This window comes from Pipistrellus kuhlii, unplaced genomic scaffold (genome assembly GCF_014108245.1).
Source record: "Pipistrellus kuhlii isolate mPipKuh1 unplaced genomic scaffold, mPipKuh1.p scaffold_m20_p_5, whole genome shotgun sequence".
In the NCBI taxonomy this organism is placed as follows: domain Eukaryota; kingdom Metazoa; phylum Chordata; class Mammalia; order Chiroptera; family Vespertilionidae; genus Pipistrellus; species Pipistrellus kuhlii.
In genome coordinates, this window is record NW_023425551.1 from 78706905 (window position 1) to 78724671 (window position 17767).

The following is a 17767-nucleotide window of genomic DNA, read 5'->3' on the forward strand; positions in this document are numbered from 1 at the left end:
TTTACACTAGTCATCTTTGTCAGGGATTAGCCTGTCGGTTGAACTGGGCTGAAGTAGGGAGGTGGGAATTGAGAAAAGAAAGACAGGAGAGCGGGATGGGGAGGAGTCTGCAGGTAGTCATCAACCGACTGCAGCTACAATACTTTTTTTTTTTATAAATATATTTTATTGATTTTTTACAGAGAGGAAGGGAGAGAGATAGAGAGCTAGAAACGTCGATGAGAGAGAAACATCGACCAGCTGCCTCTTGCACACCCCCCACTGGGGATTCGCCCGCAACCAACGTACATGCCCTTGACCGGAATAGAACTGGGGACCTTTCAGTCCGCAGACAGACGCTCTACCACTGAGCCAAACCGGTTTCGGCAACTGCAGCTACTTTTATTAACTGCGTAATGCCTTTTATACACAAATACTGAATGGGAGGTCAACAAAGAGGAATGTACTGTTTCTCTTAATCTCTAAGATAAAGCAGAAAGCCAAATATTTACAGACTTCTGATTAAGCTATGAAAAGTCGCTCTCATTCTCATTCTGCTGACAATAGGAAAGTGCCATCAAAACAAGTCACATGAAAACAAGTCAGGGGACACTACGTGGGAAGGGACTGATTCTTGTCGGTCCCTTCGAGTGCAAGGATCTGTCAGCTTATACCCGGTCTCCAACACCTCTTAAACTTTATTCTTCAAACAGCAGCTGGTGTAATGTAAAAACTTTCTATCAGATAATTTCCTCTTTCCTTAAGTCTCCAAACTTCTTTCCATAGCCCATGTGGCTCTGAATGTCCTAATCCCCTCCACCTCTTTGGTCTTATCTCATACCATGATCAGAAACACTCACCGCTACCTGCTACCTTTCCACTTGTCCGGCTCTGCTTAGAAACTCTTCTCTCAGACATTTATATGGGCTCCTTCTTATCTTTCAATTTTCAGCTCCCCAGAGGCCAACCCTAATAGGGTACTATCTAAAGTTGCTGCTTGTTCCCTACCCGCCGCCATTGCATTCCTTTATGTTATTAGCATGCATTTATCACAATCCAAAACTAGCCTTGTTCGTTTTAGTCATTTCTATCTCCCTCTTACTACAATATAAATTTCATGAGCTGGGACTTATCTTGGGTACCACCGCATTTTTGTACCTACCATGGTGCTCAGTAAACGTCTGTGAATGAATGTAATAAAGAGATCTTGCTTATGCGTCCTCCCAGATTCTAAAATGGGTGCTTTTTAGGTCAGAAGTTGGAAAATATTTAAGGGCAACAAGTCAGATTTTAAGCCACTGGAAACTATGGAGCAAAAGCAGTCAGGAACTCTTAAAATCTGACTTGTTGCCCTTAAATATTTTGTGGTGACCACTTCTACCAAAATCTTAAGTCCAAAGTTTTGCAGTTCTCTGGTGGTTTGTCAAAAATTCCATTAATTGGCTTGGCTGTGGTGGCTCAGTGGCTGAGCATCGACCTGTGAACCAGGAGGTTACGGTTTGATTCCTGGTCGGGGGACATTCTTGGGTTGCGGGCTCAATTTCCAGTGTGGGACAAACAGGAGGCGGCTGATCAATAACTCTCTCATCATTGATGTTTCCATCTCTCTCCCTCTCATTCCTCTCTGAAATCAATAAAAAATATATATTTAAAAATCCATTAATTATAGAAGTTCCTCTGAATTAATATATGTATAGATCCTTTAAAAACTGAATATTTAAGGATTTATCATCCATCATATTCAATAAGAATTCCCATTTAGGAAGCTTTATTTCTAAAAGGGAGTAGTCCATATTCCATTTTAATACTTGAGGGGAGAACCACATTGCCATTGTAAGTAGCCTGGAAAAAGTTATACAGAAAAGGGAAATGAATGCCCTTTTTCTGAAATTGCCTCCTACAGACTCTGGATCTAGAAAAGGAAGGAAACACTTTTTGTTTCTTTTTAATCTTCACCTGAAGATATTTTTCCATTGATTTTTAGAAAGTGGCAGAGAGAGGGAAAGGCAGAGAGAAACATGGACTGGTTGCCTTCTGTGGGCACCCTGACCAGGGCCCAGGAAGGGGAGGAGCCTGCAACTGAGGTACAAGGTACTGGCCCTGACCAGAATCAAACCTGGGACTCGTTGGTCTGTAGGCAACACTCTATCCACTGAGTTAAACCAGTTAGGGTAGAAACACTCTTTTGGGTCCTTCTCTTCACTGGCCCTCAAATTGACATTAGTAAACCATGGCTCAGCAGCCTGAAGTGAGCTTATCTGGATATCTCAGCATCATTTGTTAACACAAAACTAAACTTCCAGTGGGAATTGGGCGCCAACAAACTACCAACTCCTTTGTTGGGGCTGTTTCTATTTGCTGTACAACAGTTTTGCAAAGCTTTGAGCTTACTGAGATCACTGGTCTACAGGATTATCCTGTCCTTACCCACCTTCACCAACCCTATCACTTTCCTCCTGGGAATGGCTCCTGTTTCCCAGATGACCAGCATGTATTCGAGAACCATCCTTTAACTTTTCCAATCTTCTCAGTGCAAAAAGTTTTGTGAAAATCAAACACAAGAGAAGAAAGAACAAGGGGGAAAATGAAGATACTATGATTTCTCCCAAAGGCCTACAAACTTATATGACCAGGAAACTAGATAATTTGCAATAAATCTCTCTAATTTGTTTTTTCAAAAAATGCTCTGGTTTAAGAAATGTAAAGACATAGATCCAGGCAGACACTATACTACAGTATTCCCTAAGTGAAATGAGAGGAACCTTGTTTTATCATTTAGTCTTTGAAATCTGAGACTGTGAAGTGAACTAGGAAGACAGGAAATTGACCTTACACTGCTGTTGTAATTAAATGATATCAGCATACCTCTTAAAGCCATGTGCACATCAGCGTGTACCACGGTTTGGGACTATTACTACAAGTAAGACTTCACCTCTTGGCTTTCACTCAGGCCTCTCTTCACACATGCTGCAGGCTATGCTCCAACTACTTCCTAAGACACCCAACCTTGAATACATCCAGGCCTGGCAGGCCTCTCCACCACACAGGACTGAGAGACAAACTGATCCTCCTACCTGCTTTCGCCATTCACTCTCCCCAGAGAAGCGACCCCACACAAAATTATCCAGCAGGTTAAAATATGTATAAGAATGCTTTTTAGGTCTTTTGCCTTGGCTGAAGGTGTTTTAATTCTTTCTGTTCTCCCCTCCCATCATCCAGACTCCTAGTATTACCAAGCTATTCAGAAGTAATAAATTAACCCACAGCTATTTAATCTGAAAAATGAGTTAACACTTGACCTCTAAGTACCTTACAGAATTGTATGAGGGAGCATAGTGCACTTTAGGGCTCAGATGAAGTAATTATTCGAAAGCCCAAACCTTTGCAAATATAGTTATTATTCTATATTAGTTATTATTCTATATTTGTAATGATGAAAGACTTCTTTGTCTTTCATACAAATCATTTTCACAAATCTCCATTTGTGAAACTTCCCAAAGGCATATGGTTTTGGAAAGGGCAGTGCAGGGAAAGGTAAATGTGCATTCTCTAAAAGAATGTGGACTCTTGGGGACTGACAACCGGAGAGAAGAGGGATTTGGGGGCAGGAGGGTCTTCCGATGTTCTCCAAAGCACAGCATACAAGTAACCCTTTCAGACCCCTACCCTAGCAGCATTTAAGGCTGGACCCCAATCCCTCCTCTGCACGGAGGAGCCACCGCTCTAAGACAGCACTACACAATCCACATGTTGGCACTCGATCGTTCATGCCTGCCTCGGTGTCCCAGCCGGCTTCACTGCGTGTAAAACCCTCGGTCCGCATTCGGCCAGACTCCCTGAGAGCAGGGGTCCTCGTTATCTGGCTCTGATAACACACTAAGCAATGCAAGTTCTCAGTGAGTACCTGGGAGGCTGAACTGGGACTACACAGTGGATAGGAACATCTAATTCAACATGCAAACGGAATGACGAAAGACTTCTTTGTCTCTCATACTAATCACTTCCAAGACCCAAAGGTTCCAGTCCCGGCCCCGGCTCCCTCCTCCCTCCTCCCTCTTCCTCCTTAGAACCCCACATTCCAAACGGCCTCCGGGAGAAACTGCCTCCCCTCCCCGGGGTTTTAGTTTGCATTTGTGGCCGCCCTGGGGAAAGGCACCGGCAGCTTCTGCCGTCTCCCGATCCCCGTCACTGCCCAGCCCGGGGTCCCGCTAGGGGTCCCGCTCCGCGGCACCGAGTCTCACGCGGGAAGCGAGGCCCTTCCCGTCTCCTCAGGAGTTAAAAGCGCGCCCCTCCCCCTCAGGAGGTAGAAAAGGCTTTTCTACCTTCAAGTTTGAGCAATTTGACTCAAAACTCGAGGCTGTTTTCAAAACAAACTAGAGAAAGTTCACGCCCTCCGCCAACTTGGGCTCATGGTCCCGTCGCCCGCGCAGGGCTCCGCGCGACCCAAATGGGGCAGCCGGTCCCCCCTAAGTCCGCTCCTTCCCCCAGACCCAGCGGGTCCTCCCGTCCTCTGCACCCGCCTCCCGGCTCCTCCGCCCGGGCTCCGGGCTCCCGGCTCCTCGCGGCTCCTCCGCCCGGGCTCCCGGCTCGCCTCAGGCCCCTTCCCCCCTCATGTCCGCACCTTCCCTCCGCAGCACGCACCGCGCCCGCCTCCCCTCAGCCTGCGCCCTCCCGCCGCCCCGGCGCCTCCCGCGGCCCGCGCACCTCGCTGCCGTCCTCCAGCAGCAGCCACTCGGCGTCCATGCCCACGCGCCGCAGGCACCAGCTGCGGCCCCCGGGGCGCTCCCGCCGAGCCCGGGAGCCGGGGTCGCCCATGGCCCTCGGCCCAGCCCGCCGTCCGCACGCCGCCAGCCCCGGCGGGTTCCGGCCGCCGCGCCGCTCCTCTGTCAACACGGCCGCCCCGCAGGCAGAAGCAATCGCTCTGCGCTCGCGATGGGCGCGAGCTCCCGCCAGGCCCGCCCCGCCGCCGCCGGCGGAGCCACTGCGCCTGCGCGCGGGGAAGGCGGCTCCCGCCGGTGTGCCCGGAGTGCAGCGGGGAAGCTGGGTCATCTATTATAACTCTGGAGGCGCACCCTCCTCGCCCTTCCTAGAACTCCCCCACCTCCCACCCCACCCCCGTTCTAGCCGCACTGAATTGGAACCTCTTCTCACCTTTCCTTAATCTTAAGAAAAAATAAAAAATAAAACAAAACATATATATATGATTTCAGAGAGGGCGGGAGAGAGAAACATCAACCATGAGAGTGCACTGGTGGTCAGTGCACATCATAGCAACTGGTCATTCTGGTCATTCCACCAAACTGTCGCTTAGGCTTTTATTATATAGATGGTATTAGAAACCAAGATCTGGGCACTAGGTATACTTGCTGGCAATGGAACGTTGTTGTATATAGGCTCTCTCAGCTGACAGTGCAAGGAAAGCATGTGTCAATGAATAGTAACCCCTCTACATCCACATACCTATCAATATTTATGTATGTATTTATATGTATGTAATAGCATACATATAAGTACATACTAGTACATGCATATATACTGTATACATCTATTTCAATGTGTAAGCTAAATATGCATACTGATGTATTACAACTCTAATGCAATGCCAGCTGCCACTTGGATCATTCCAGTCATCCCACTGCTTATCTGTAACCTTGCACTCCAAGAGTGAGAAACCTGGCTCTCATTATCAGCCATTAATTTACTTAACTATCATTTCCAGTATATATGTATAGTGGCTTCATAATTTACCGCATACACCTGCAGAAAACATCTTTAACAACTGAATAGACCACTTATGGCGGAGGCCTGATGTAGACTGCTTTTGTGTGGAGGCCTGATGAGGTGGGGGCCAGACATGGCAGGGATCTCCCTTTTCCGATTCCCGCACGGAAAGAGATGAACGAACCAATTCTAAGTGGAGGCAGACAGGGATTGAGAAATATTAGAAATAAAGAGAGAAGACACAGAGATAGATTTTAAGCTGGGAGCTGGGTGGGCCGCCATCCTGTCTGCTGGAGAGGCAGGAAGAAGACAACGACAATGACAACCCCTCCCAGGGCATTTATTTTATACCCCAATACCAGGAAGTAACACCAACTTATTTGCATGTTAAGTAGGCCCCATGCCTGGATTTACATATCTGGTCCCTCCCCTGCCGACACCAGGGCTAATATGAAGTCCAGGCTGACAACATGTCTGCCATCTTGGGGAAACACGTTTCCAAGGTGTGGCTCTGCCTACGCCTTGAGCTCAGCTGACGATAATTAAGGAAAATTGCCCATGTGCCTTCCCAGGCGGCCCTCTACAGTAGGGGTGTCAAACTCAATCAGAGAAGGGGCCAAAATCTAAAATCCAGCCTAAATCGCGGGCCGAATGGTTTACTGAATAGTCATAAACTGTCATTGTGATGGAAACGCAGCGGAGTGCAGTGATGACAGCGCGGTGCGGGCCACATTGCAAGGCCTGGCGGGACGGATTTGGCCCGCGGGCCTTGTGTTTGACACATGTGCTCTACAGTGTCTACACTTTTGTCTACACTAGAGTCTACACTTTTGACTTCAGTCTTACAGAGTTCACTCAATTCCAGTTACTTAAATAGGATTGGCACCTTTTCCCCACCCCTTTCAGATAGATTATTTCATATGGTTAGATTCTTTTGTCAAAGTCTGCATTCTATCTGGGATCCCTTGACTTCATAAATGATTTTTAAAAATTTAAGTACTATTAAACTTCTAATGTAAAGTTCTATAAGTTTTGGCAAAATGCATAATTTCTAAACCCTACAAAAATCCCTGTGCTTCATTATTCAACCCACTCCCACCCCACTCCCACATCTTGCTTGTTTTATTTAACAACGTATCTTGGAGCACTCCATAGCACTGTATACATATATTCCTGCTTCCTCTTTACAGTTGTACGTTACTCAATGGTGCGGATGTACCATTGTTTCTTCAACCAGTCCCTTATTGATAAACAGTTTGGTTCTTTCCAGGCTTTTGCTATGGCAAAGAGTTCTACAATGAATTAGTAGGTACCATTTTGAGTACCTATTACATGCTTTTTATACATTAAGTGGCCAGATTATTATGCTCTCTGAATGCCCGGTGCATGAGTTGGTGCATGGGTAGGGTGTGGCCAGCCTGGCCAGGGGGAGGGGCCATGGGTGGCTGGCCAGCCTGCCTGCTGGTCAAACTCCTGGTCGAGGGGACAATTTGCATATTAGCTTTTTATTATATAGGACATACACTGAGTGGCTAGATTATTAGGTGTTTAGAGAGGATTTTACTTTAATCCTCACTACCATTCTGCAAGATATCCCCATTTACCTAGGAGGAACCTGAGACTTCTTGGTTGCCTACGATATCCTTACCATGAGCGCAGTAAGGTTATGTCTTGTTTTCTGTTGTATTCTTGACATTTTTATTGAATGAATGAATGAATGAATGAATGCAACTCAACTAGTAAATGGCAGTACAGGAGACTCAAGCCAGGGCTGTGAGCCTGGATCTATCTAGCCCCAGAGGCAGCACTCATTACAATCTAGCAGCAGTCTCTAAGCTGGGATGGCCATACCTGGGAAAGAGAGCAGGAAGCAGAAAAGGAAGTAGGTGTTACCTGTACCTGTGGATCTGACATGTCTCATTGCACATATTATACTTAATCAATGTTAACAGAACAGAACTAAGGAATGGGGAAGGAAAATGACAAGAAGAGGAGGAAGCACAGGGCAAGAAGAAAAGGAAAGCGGGAGAGAAATATGGAAAGAAAATGTGGCAGATTAATTTCCAAGATGATTACAGGAATATCACCCATCCCAGTGCTCTTACAATGTGACTTGACACTCCTCAAGTTGCAAGAATCTAAGTGAGTATGTGACTCAGGAGAAGGGATGCTACGCCATCAAAGGTGATAGTTTCCACTGGGCCTTTGGGGGATGCTCTTGGAACCCAGTCACCATGAGGAAGCAGAAGGAACCACATGGAAGAGGCCACATGTAGATGTTCTGGCCAACAGCTCCAACTGAGGTCCCAACTTCATCCAGCACCAACTACCAGTACTCCATGAAGTATGAAGGGGCCCCTGGATGACAACCTGATCACAAATCACCCCAGCCTTTGAATCTTTCCAGCTGAGGCCCCAGGCATTATAGAGTAGATCCAATTATCCCTCTGGTGCCCTGAGTTCCTGACCCTCAGAGCTGTGTTCAGCCATTGTCTGGGGACAGTTTATGTAGCAAAAAAGATCTGGAACAGGAAAAGTGGGGTGGGGGCTTTTGAACAGTCGCTGGTTGTCTGCCTTACTGTTATGGTAATACTAGCTGCTGCAAAATACAAACCCCACATTTCAGTGCCTTAACACAATAGGAGTTTATTTTTCACTCATGCAGTTATTCAGAGCAGTGTTCCTGGCTGGTGGACAGCCTCCCATTAAGTCATTCAGGAACTCAACTACTGTCATCCTGTGGCTTCTCTGTTGTCCAGGGCTCAGAGTCCTTTGCATCCAGAAAGCAAAACCGGGAAAAGGCACACCTACTTTTTAACTGTCATGGCCCAGAAGTGGCATACATTCCTGCTGCTTACATTTTATTGGAGAGACCTGGTCACACAACCCCACTTCGATCCAAGGAAGGTCAGGAAATGTGGTCCCTGGCTGCTCAGCCAGTTTCCAGAAACAGCTCTATACCATGGAAAAGGACACATGGACTTTGGTGATGGGTTAGCTGTCTCTGGAAGACTGTAGAAGTTGAGTTAAAGAATGAAAATGATACCAAAACCACTTTGGCTCAGTGGTAGAGCTTCGGTCTGCAGACTGAAGGATCCCGGGTTCGATTCCAGTCAAGGGCATATACATTGGTTGCGGGCACATCCCCGGTAGGGGGTGTGCAGGAGGCAGCTGGCCGATGTTTCTCTCTCATCGACGTTTCTAGCTCTCTATCTCTCTCCCTTCTTCTCTGTAAAAAATCAATAAAATATATATTTAAAAAAAAAGAATTAAAATGATGATCATAACAAAGCGTTCCCTTTCTTCCTCTGTCCCATTTCCTTTCTTTTTACCTCCTTGGAAAAAGATGGAGTACAAATGTCACATTTTGCTCACTGTGTGGTTCTGTTCTGTATGAGGCCAGCCCTTACCCAACTCAGCAGTAAACCGGAGGCCACTGGAGCGTGGTAGTGAGATGCATGGAGTCTGGAGCCTGGGCTCAAGTCCTAGCTCTGCTACTTACTAGATATGAAACCTTGAGCCAGCTACTTGACCTCTCCAAGCCTCAGTTTCCCCACTTATAAGATGAAGGTGATAAGGATAGCACTTACCTTATAGGATTGTTTTGAGGATTCATTTGGTTAATTCCTGTAAGATAGTTATGAGAGGTAATGGTAAGTACCCAGTAATTATTGTTAGCTACTGCTGACGAATGGAGTGCCCTCTTCTGCAGAAGCCTCCTCCTGGGGGTACAAGCTCTAGCTTCCTACGCTCTTCTATGTTTTCTTCTCTACGAGACATGAACACAGGATGTCTTTCCCCTTTAAATTGGTGAAGTTATAAAGTAGAAATATCTTCAATAAACTTTAAATTCTTGTATCACCTATCTCCAAGCAAGATGAGTTTTTCAAAATGTGTAAACCAAACACATTTGGTGAACAAGGATGAATCCACTTTGGGGCACCACTCTGCCAACTGATTTGAAGTGTGATTTCCTACGTGATGTTCAATAAAGATGAGCTGTTTTTCAAATTCAGGAACTTTTTCATTATCTTTCCAAAGATTGAGCAGAGAAGAAAGGGGTCTTAATGTGGCACCTCAAGCAAAGCCCCTGTTGCTTCTCCTTAAGGACTCTCTTGAGATCACAGGCTAAGTTTCAATATATCACTGCACTTAGTCTCATCTTGGGGGTAGGGTAGGCAGTGAGAGCAAGGTGGATTCCCTAGACTCAGAGTGATTGTGGGGAGGAGGTAAGACCCCCAGATGGGGTGACCCAGCCTTACTCTGTGTGTGTGTATCTATGTGTGTGGTGGGGTGAAGGTGATGCTGATGGCTCCACAGTCTCATTCACTCTACCTTTCCTCTTACTCATTTATTCCACCACCATCTCTTCTCCACCCTCCCCCAAATATAAGACTTCTGCTGAAGGATCAGGAAAAGATGTCTTTTATTTAACGGGAAATATTTTAGAAAAACAGAAGCAGGTGAGGAGGGGAACAGGCACCGTCTGCTTTGGACAGATTGCATGCTGAGTGATATTTTATGTAAACATAGGATTTCAAGTATAAAGTCAGAAGATATTTCTGGCACCTTTAATCAAGTTTATGATATTTTGGAAGTACTTATAATGAGTCATCAAGTTTATTATATTCTGGAGATATCTGTAATCAGTAATTAGGTGAACATTTTAGAGGTCCTTGAAATCAGTCCTGTAGAAAACTAGCTCGTTTCTTTGAGATCAGGGCCCTGTTTCTTTAAGCACTCATATCCTTTAACTTGCTAAATATCAGTGTCCAGTTTATATATATATATATAAACTGGACACTGATATATATATATATATATATATATATATATATATATATATATATATATATATATATAAATAAACTGGACACACACACACACACACACACACATATATATATATATATATATATATATATATATATATATATATAATTTCAGAGGAAAGGGGAGGGAGGGAGAGATAGAAACATCAATGATTAGAGAGAATCATTAATTGGCTGCCTCCTGCACACCCCACACTGAGGATCAAGCCTACAACCCGAACATGTGCCCTGACCGGGAACTGAACCATGATCTCTTGGTTCACAGGGTTGACACTCAACCATGGAGCTACCTCTGCTGGGCTACCCATCTGATTTTATGGAGGAGGAGGAGGAAGAAGGTGGGAAGGAGGAAGGCAAGAGGGAGAGGAAGAAGGAAGCGGGAATTAGGTATCAGTGTTTTCCTCTCACTGCAGAATTGGCCCAGGCTGTTTATTTTTGCAATACAGGTATCAGTCCCTAATATAAAATTAGGCCTGGGGTGACTTACAATTGAGCCACACCACTCTGAGTCGGCTATTTTTGGAGTATAAAGATCACAAAGGTCCCTCACTCCGTTCCCTTAGCCCAGAACTGGGGAAGGAGTGGAGGTGGGGCGTGGGAAGGTGGGTAGGAGTGTTTCTTACATGGAGAACCTGAGTTCCATAATCTAAGGTTATAATGTAATTCTCGTCACTTTTTAGACTCAGAAATTCACTGCACTATCCGCTCTATATTTGCGATTCAGCACTTGTTGAAATGTGCTTAAGTTCATTTCCACTGGTAGCAGGCTTCTCTCTCCCATTTCAAAATAATGTTTATAGCCGCGTTTTTCAAGCTCAGGTTAACACACAGCATTTTTGAAACAAGGAATACAACAGGACAGTCAGAGGCCACCGCACACAGTGAAGGAAGCATTGTGAAATGTTGCTCACGTTGTGTCTGTACCGGGCTCGGTGTAAAATGTCTTTCCTGCTGTAGGTTGAAGCCACAGCGTTTGCAGGATTTCTGGTGCTGGGCAGGATGGAGCCGGCTCCCTGCAGCCTCTCTCTGCCACTCAACACAACGGGCAAGTCAGGTCACAATATAACTATCAATAGCTGAGAACTCTGAAAAGTGAACAAGCAGGCAAAGGTGACAGGGAAGTTACAACTTGAAGAAGCTATCTGTATGGCTGAATTTCTCAAATTCCTCTTTTTCTCTCTCACAGCTTTGAGCTGAGAGGAGGCCCCAGTTGGAGAGCTTCCCAGTAGCAGAAGCAGCAAAACTCAGAGAAAAACCTGAAAGAAAAACAACTCTTGTTTTTTCTGTTCACACTTTTGACACAGTGTGTGTGTGTGTGTGTGTATGCGTCCACACTAACCAATTCTCTAACTCTCCAAGCACCAACTGTCCTACAATTCTCATCAGGAAGAAGACAGTGGGCCATCTTTAAAGTGCCAAAAGAGAATAACTACACCCAGAGAAATATATACAGGGGTGAAGGCAAAGTAAAGGTAATTCTCAGATGACGGAAAATGAGGAGAATTGTTAGCACACCTGCTTTATGAGAAATGCTCAAGAAAGCTTTTTAGGTTGAAGGGAAACTTAAGGAATAAAAGAAAAACACAAATAGTAACTGTATTCTCTTAGTTCTTTTAAATACGCAACAATTGAGAGCAAAAATGATAACGGTATCTGGTCAGGTAACTATAATATAAAAGGGGACAGTAAAAGGATCTATGTGGTTTTAAGTCTTCTATATTTTACTTGAACTGATAAAATATTAACTACTAGAGGCACGGGACATGAAATTCATGCATGGGTAGGGGTCCCTAGGCCTGGCCAGCAATCAGGGCCGATTTTTGGGTGATTGGTGGACCCCGCTGGCACCCACCTTGGCCGGCCAGGTGCTGTCTGCTCACTGGCCAGCCCTGCCCCCCTCTTCCTCCTGCTGGTCGCCTCCCTCTGCAGGGCAACTGGCGGGGTAGTCGGGAGGGCTCCTGTTGGCACCCACCTTGTCTGGCCTGGGGCCTGAGGGCAGCTCCTGTATTGAGCATCTGTCCCCTGGTGGTCAGTGTGCATCATAGCGAGCAGTCATTCTGCTGTTTGGTCCATTTGCATATTAGGTTTTTATTATATAGGATTAGAGGCCTGGTGCATGAAATTCGTGCACAGGGGCTTCCCTCAGCTGAGCCTGCACCCTCTCCAATCTGGGACCCCTCGAAGGATGTTTAACTGCTGGTTTAAGCCCGATCCTCTGCGTGCCGGCCTGATCATCCCTGCCGGCCTAGTTGCTCCTAGCTGACCCTGCTGCTGGCCAGGTTGCCCCCAACTGTCCCCTTGCCAGCCTGGTCACCCCTAACTGCCCCCTCTTGTTGGCCTAGTCACTCCTCACTGCCCCCTTTGCCAGCCTAATTGCCCCCAACTGCACCCTTCTACCCCCAGCCTGGCTGCCCCTAACTGCACCCCCAATCCCCCATTGGCCTGGTCATTCCCAACTGCCCTCCCCCCCTCTGCTGACCTGGTCACACCCAACTGCCCCCTCTACTGGCCTGGTTGCCCCCAACTGCTGCTCTCTGCCAGCCTGGGCATCCCTAATGGCTCCCCTGCTGGCCTGGTTGCCCCATGAAGCCTGCTGTTCAGTTGTTTGGTCATCCCTCACTAACCCCCCTGCTGGCCTGGTCATAGGCAGCCATCTTGTGAGGACATGAGGATTCATTTGCATATTACCTCTTTATTATATAGGAGGATAGCCTGGTTGGTATGGCTCAGTGACTGAATGTTGACCTATGAGATTCAATTCCTGGTCAGGCTGTCCTGGGTTGCATGCTCAGTCCCCAGTAGGGGGTATGCAGGAGGCAGCCAGTCAATGATTATCATCAGTTATTTTTTTCTCTCTCTCTCCCCCTTTCCCTTCCTCTCTGAAATCAATAAAAATATGTTTTTTTAAAATGATTAACTACACATATACTATAAACTCTCCTGATTCTGTGTTAATTTCATCATTCTCATCATAAGTCTAAAAGCCTCTATTTGGTACCTATGGCAGCTTCCAAAACTGTCTCTATATAGATGTATGTGTAACTCCATCTTTGTGTGCCCCCTTTTTTCGAATTTCCATGTTCTGAACCTGACCTCGATAGTCTCAGCCAGGACCAAAGCCTTATGGTTAATGATTAGTTGTGTCCTATAAGCTTATACACTATAACCATAGAGATTCCTGTCAGTAAAAGGCCAGAATGGCAGAGCAACTGAGATAAATATCAAAGTAGGTGCTGGTGTCAATTGTAAGCCGTTTTCCATCGTAGGACCATCAGGAGGTATGCTCCCTTTGTCTTGTGGTTCATTAGTAGTTTGGCTATACCATACACATTTACTGTAACCACTGCCTAGCAGCGGTGATCATCTGCACAGGCTGTGGGCACCCTCCACTCTGACCCACTCTTCCTGAAACTTACTCTACAAGTCCTGTTATAATCAGTGGACTTGTTCGCCTCGTTTTCTGGTCTCAAGATACCTTCTCGGTCTGGTGGTCACTGTACCTCCATCCGTTCGGACAGTCTCCAGCTGGGAACTCAGTGCTGGAAGTCCTAAGAAGAGATATCAAGGGCTCATTTACTGGGGTTTAGCTTAGTTTCTGGCTCCAATCCTTAAAGCTTTACAAAGATGCTGGACAAGAGAAGTCCAACTGAATGCTGTCAGCAAGAGGCTCTTGCCTCAGAGCAAATGAGTCACTAGTTGAGCAATCTGTCATCATCCCTTCCCAGATGAACACAAGCCGGGGTGCAGCCTATTTGAGTAGAGATTTAGGTTACAGAAGCATTAGGTCCACTGCAGGTCAGAGTTTGCAAGAGTTACTTTTCAAATTTCATCAACTTTCTAATCATGACCAAACCTATTTCAAAAAAATGCTCAACTTTCTACATAAATGAAAATCAGAATTTTGAATGAAGACTAATTCAGAATAGTTATGTTTTTTTTTTCCTGAAACATTTATGGCCCCAAGTCCAAATAATATCAAGTAGAAATACTGTCCATGCTTTATGATAATGGTTAAATTCCAAGGTTAACTGTAAACAGTCACTTGAATTTCAAAGTCAGATACCCTCTATATGCTTATGGGAGAAAGTCTGGTCTCTATTTTCAGCTCTCAAGTTCTTATTGTAAATTACTACCTGAATCCTGGTATCTGCTCTTCCCTTCCTCTATAGTAACAGAATCCTGATTTTGAGGCAGGTATATGGCTGCCTGAATTGATTAATCCCCCAATCTCCCTTGCAACTAGGGGTGACCTATCATGGGATGGAGTTTTGACGTGTAAGTCTTAAGAGGTGTTATTATGGGGTACCTTTCTAGAACCTTCCTTAAAACACAACGGGCACATTTCTTATGTTTTTTTCTTTGTCCCTTCTTTAATCCATCCTGTCTCTTGGAAAGTGAATGCAGTAGCTAGAGTGTTAGTTTGTCATCTTGACCATGAAGACCGAGAGAAGCCCAGGGTCCTAAAGGCTTTGTGAAACAGATTCATCACATGACCCTGGGTTGCCTGCTTTTGGACTTTTACGTGAGAGAGAATTCCCATGTTGTGCAAGCCAGTCATTTATTTTTTTAAATATATTTTTATTAATTTCAGAGAGGAAGGGAGAGGGAGAGATAGAAACATCAAAGATGAGAGAGAATCACCGATTGGCTGCTTCCTGCACAGCACCTACTGGGGATCAAGCCTGCAACCTGAGCATGTTCCCCAACAGGGAATTGAACCGTGACCTCCTGGTTCGCACTGGCTGGGCTAAACCAGTTGTTTTTGGCTTTTGTTACAGATAGCTGAATTTAGTCCTGATGACTGAAACCAAGAAACACTCTCAAATAAGCCTTAGGAAGAAGTTCCAGGTAAGAAACCATTCCAATCTATACTGTATGTAATGACGCAGTCAGCTGACTGTCTGGAGTCAGGTTACTAAGAGAAAAAGCAACAACCACCAAAAGAGAAGAAACCTTAATGAAGACCCTCAGCGGAGGGCCAGTCTTTGAACACGTTTTATAAAGTTCTGAATGGTTTGGTGGGAAAACGCTGTTTGATGGGCAAGTTAGTCCAGGTAAAGTGCTGGTCCTCAGGTTGGCACAAGGCAGGGTGCTCCATCAGCCATGAAGAGCCACGTTACCACTCAGTCTGTTTCCAGCGTCCTTCCCCGGGGCGGGCGCATGGGCCTGCTGATGTCCCCGCTGCCTTCTAGAAGCTCATCCCCACACTTACTGGTATCACCAGGAAAACACCTAGAAAAGGGGGCTCCTTAGTTCCAGGTTACACAAACCCACGGAAGAAAAACCAGCAGTGGAGGAGGAAATCCACTCTTTATTTACAATCCTTTCTTTACCCACAATTTCCCATACAAACATAAAAACTAAAAAAATAAAGCCACCACTTGGGAACATGAGTGTCTTTCTTCAGTCCGGCTGAGGCTGGGCCCCGGGCCCGCTCTGCGGAGGAGACTGAGGCACAGGCGGGGAGGGCGCAGGGTTAGGAAGAATGCCTGAGAATCAGCTCCCGATGAGAAACAAGACGCCTGTGGGTGGCTCTGCTGGCAGATGCCGGGTGTCACCCACTGGGACGCTGCTTGGCTTCCCAAGATGACAGCTGTGTGCACCACCCCCTCTTCTCCACTACCAAACACCAGACACGGAACAGGGGTCACACATCTCGTGAGCTGGGTGGGATGTGATTGCAATGGTGGGGACACCAAATGCCTCTGAGAAGAGCCCAAACCCCAGGGACACACAGGAAACCCCTTTCCTTGGCACTGACAGTCACAGCTTCTGTCCTGAACACAGTGCTGACTTACAAATGTAAAAACGAAAGCCCGCCCCCATTCTGGGCGGAAGGCAGGGGCTAAAACATGCAGAAGGGCTTCTGCCTCTGTGGTCCTCTCTGGGAGGCTAGGGGCGCGGTGTGGGGCGGGGATGGGGGGGATGGGAGGGTGAGAGGGTGGGGGGAAACGACGCATCTGACCGAAGGCAGGAAGGAGCCAAGGCAGAAGCTCCCCCAGGGCCCCGGAGGCGGGGCGGAGGGGAGGAGAAACAACTGAAACACCATGGCTGCCTCTGCTCGGCACAGCCCACCCCAGCGACCCCACTGCCCCTCCCGCACAGGAGGGCACCCAGAAACCACCTGCTGGCAACCTCACCTGCGCTAGGGAGCCAGATTGCTTTCACAAGTTGATGCGCATTATAAATATAAAATCATATCTGCTACAAAGAGGACATATATTTGTACATCTTTACCCATATACATAATAACACAATTTACACATAATATCTTGGAGTGGGTCATCAAGGAAAAGGATTTGGAGAGGTAAAAAGACCTTCTTCCTCCCCTGCCCTGTCCTTCTCAAGGGACGCTTGTACACGTGGCCGCTGGGCCTTTCCCAGCCGGCGTGATGGGCTAGTCTGGACAAAGAAGTGCAGACAGGTAACGAAATGCCGAGTGGGCATACCCACCATGAACACAAACGACGCTCACGTAGTAGTGAGAAAAGGAAAAATAAAATCCCTAGCCCTGGGTACAGGCTCTGCCCAGAGTTATAAGCATCAGTGTCTCCTCCATCTGGGAACAATGGTCTTAAAAAGCCGCCCCTCACTGGCTCAGCCCAGGGCAGCAGGCGAAGGGCTAGGAACTGTGGACAGGGCAGAGGGGCTAGGAGTATTTGGAAAACATAAGGCGTTTCTGACCTGTGATCAAATCAAACGATGTCACAAAAAGCAACAATATCAGTTGGGGCTGGGAGGCAAGAGACAGCAAGTCCAATGTGAGTTAAGACCCTGAGCCTTCCCCTTGGTTTCTCCAGTTTCTTTGAAAGGGGCAGACAACCCTGTACCTCTTTCCAGTCCTCTCCCAGAGCTGGCCCATGCCCGTGCATGGAATACTGACAGCGGTCCAGGAGACCCGTCCAGAGACGTGGAGTGGTGGGTAGGCACGCCAGAAAGTTAAGACCTGGGCGGCGGATGAGAGCTTTTTACAGCAGGAGTGGTTCCTGGTCCTCCACGGCTCGCACAGTGGCCACAGGGATCAGATTGCCATCGGAGATGGGGGCAGTCTGGGTCCCCACGGGGAGATAGCACCTATCGGCGGTAGTGATTGGGGGCGTCGGCGAACATGTACTTGAGCCGGTACGCCTCGGCGAGGAGCAGCCCGATCTCTTCGTTGCCCCAGTGTATCGTAGGTAGGTTTTGTAGCAGCATGAGGAGACCCTGAAACGCAAGAAAGGACTTTTCTCAGCCCG

The 17767-nt window shown here is 46.8% G+C and overlaps 2 protein-coding genes across 13 annotated transcripts in view; both read right to left on the bottom strand.

Annotated features, from left to right (window-relative positions):
* RNF8 (ring finger protein 8) overlaps window positions 1-4882 on the bottom strand; it is a 38134-nt gene extending 33252 nt beyond the window's left edge. For 3 of the 7 annotated variants that reach the window (XM_036413574.2, XM_045572677.1, XM_036413569.2), the window contains exon 1: window positions 4684-4881. In XM_036413574.2, the coding sequence (XP_036269467.1) occupies window positions 4684-4794 (111 nt within the window). In that variant the 5' untranslated portion in view covers window positions 4795-4881. Of the gene's footprint in view, window positions 1-4683 lie in introns of all 7 variants that reach the window. The other 4 variants (XM_045572679.1, XM_045572678.1, XM_036413573.2 and 1 more) reach the window with 2 other exon arrangements.
* Window positions 4883-13386: 8504 nt separating this feature from the next.
* Window positions 13387-17767, bottom strand: part of TBC1D22B (TBC1 domain family member 22B) — a 67409-nt gene continuing 63028 nt past the window's right edge. For 3 of the 6 annotated variants that reach the window (XM_036413577.2, XM_036413578.2, XM_036413576.2), the window contains one exon: window positions 16735-17735. In XM_036413577.2, coding sequence (XP_036269470.1) covers window positions 17607-17735 — 129 coding nt within the window. In that variant the 3' untranslated portion in view covers window positions 16735-17606. Of the gene's footprint in view, window positions 14081-16734; window positions 17736-17767 lie in introns of those variants that run through there. The other 3 variants (XR_006739973.1, XM_045572726.1, XR_004983629.2) reach the window with 2 other exon arrangements.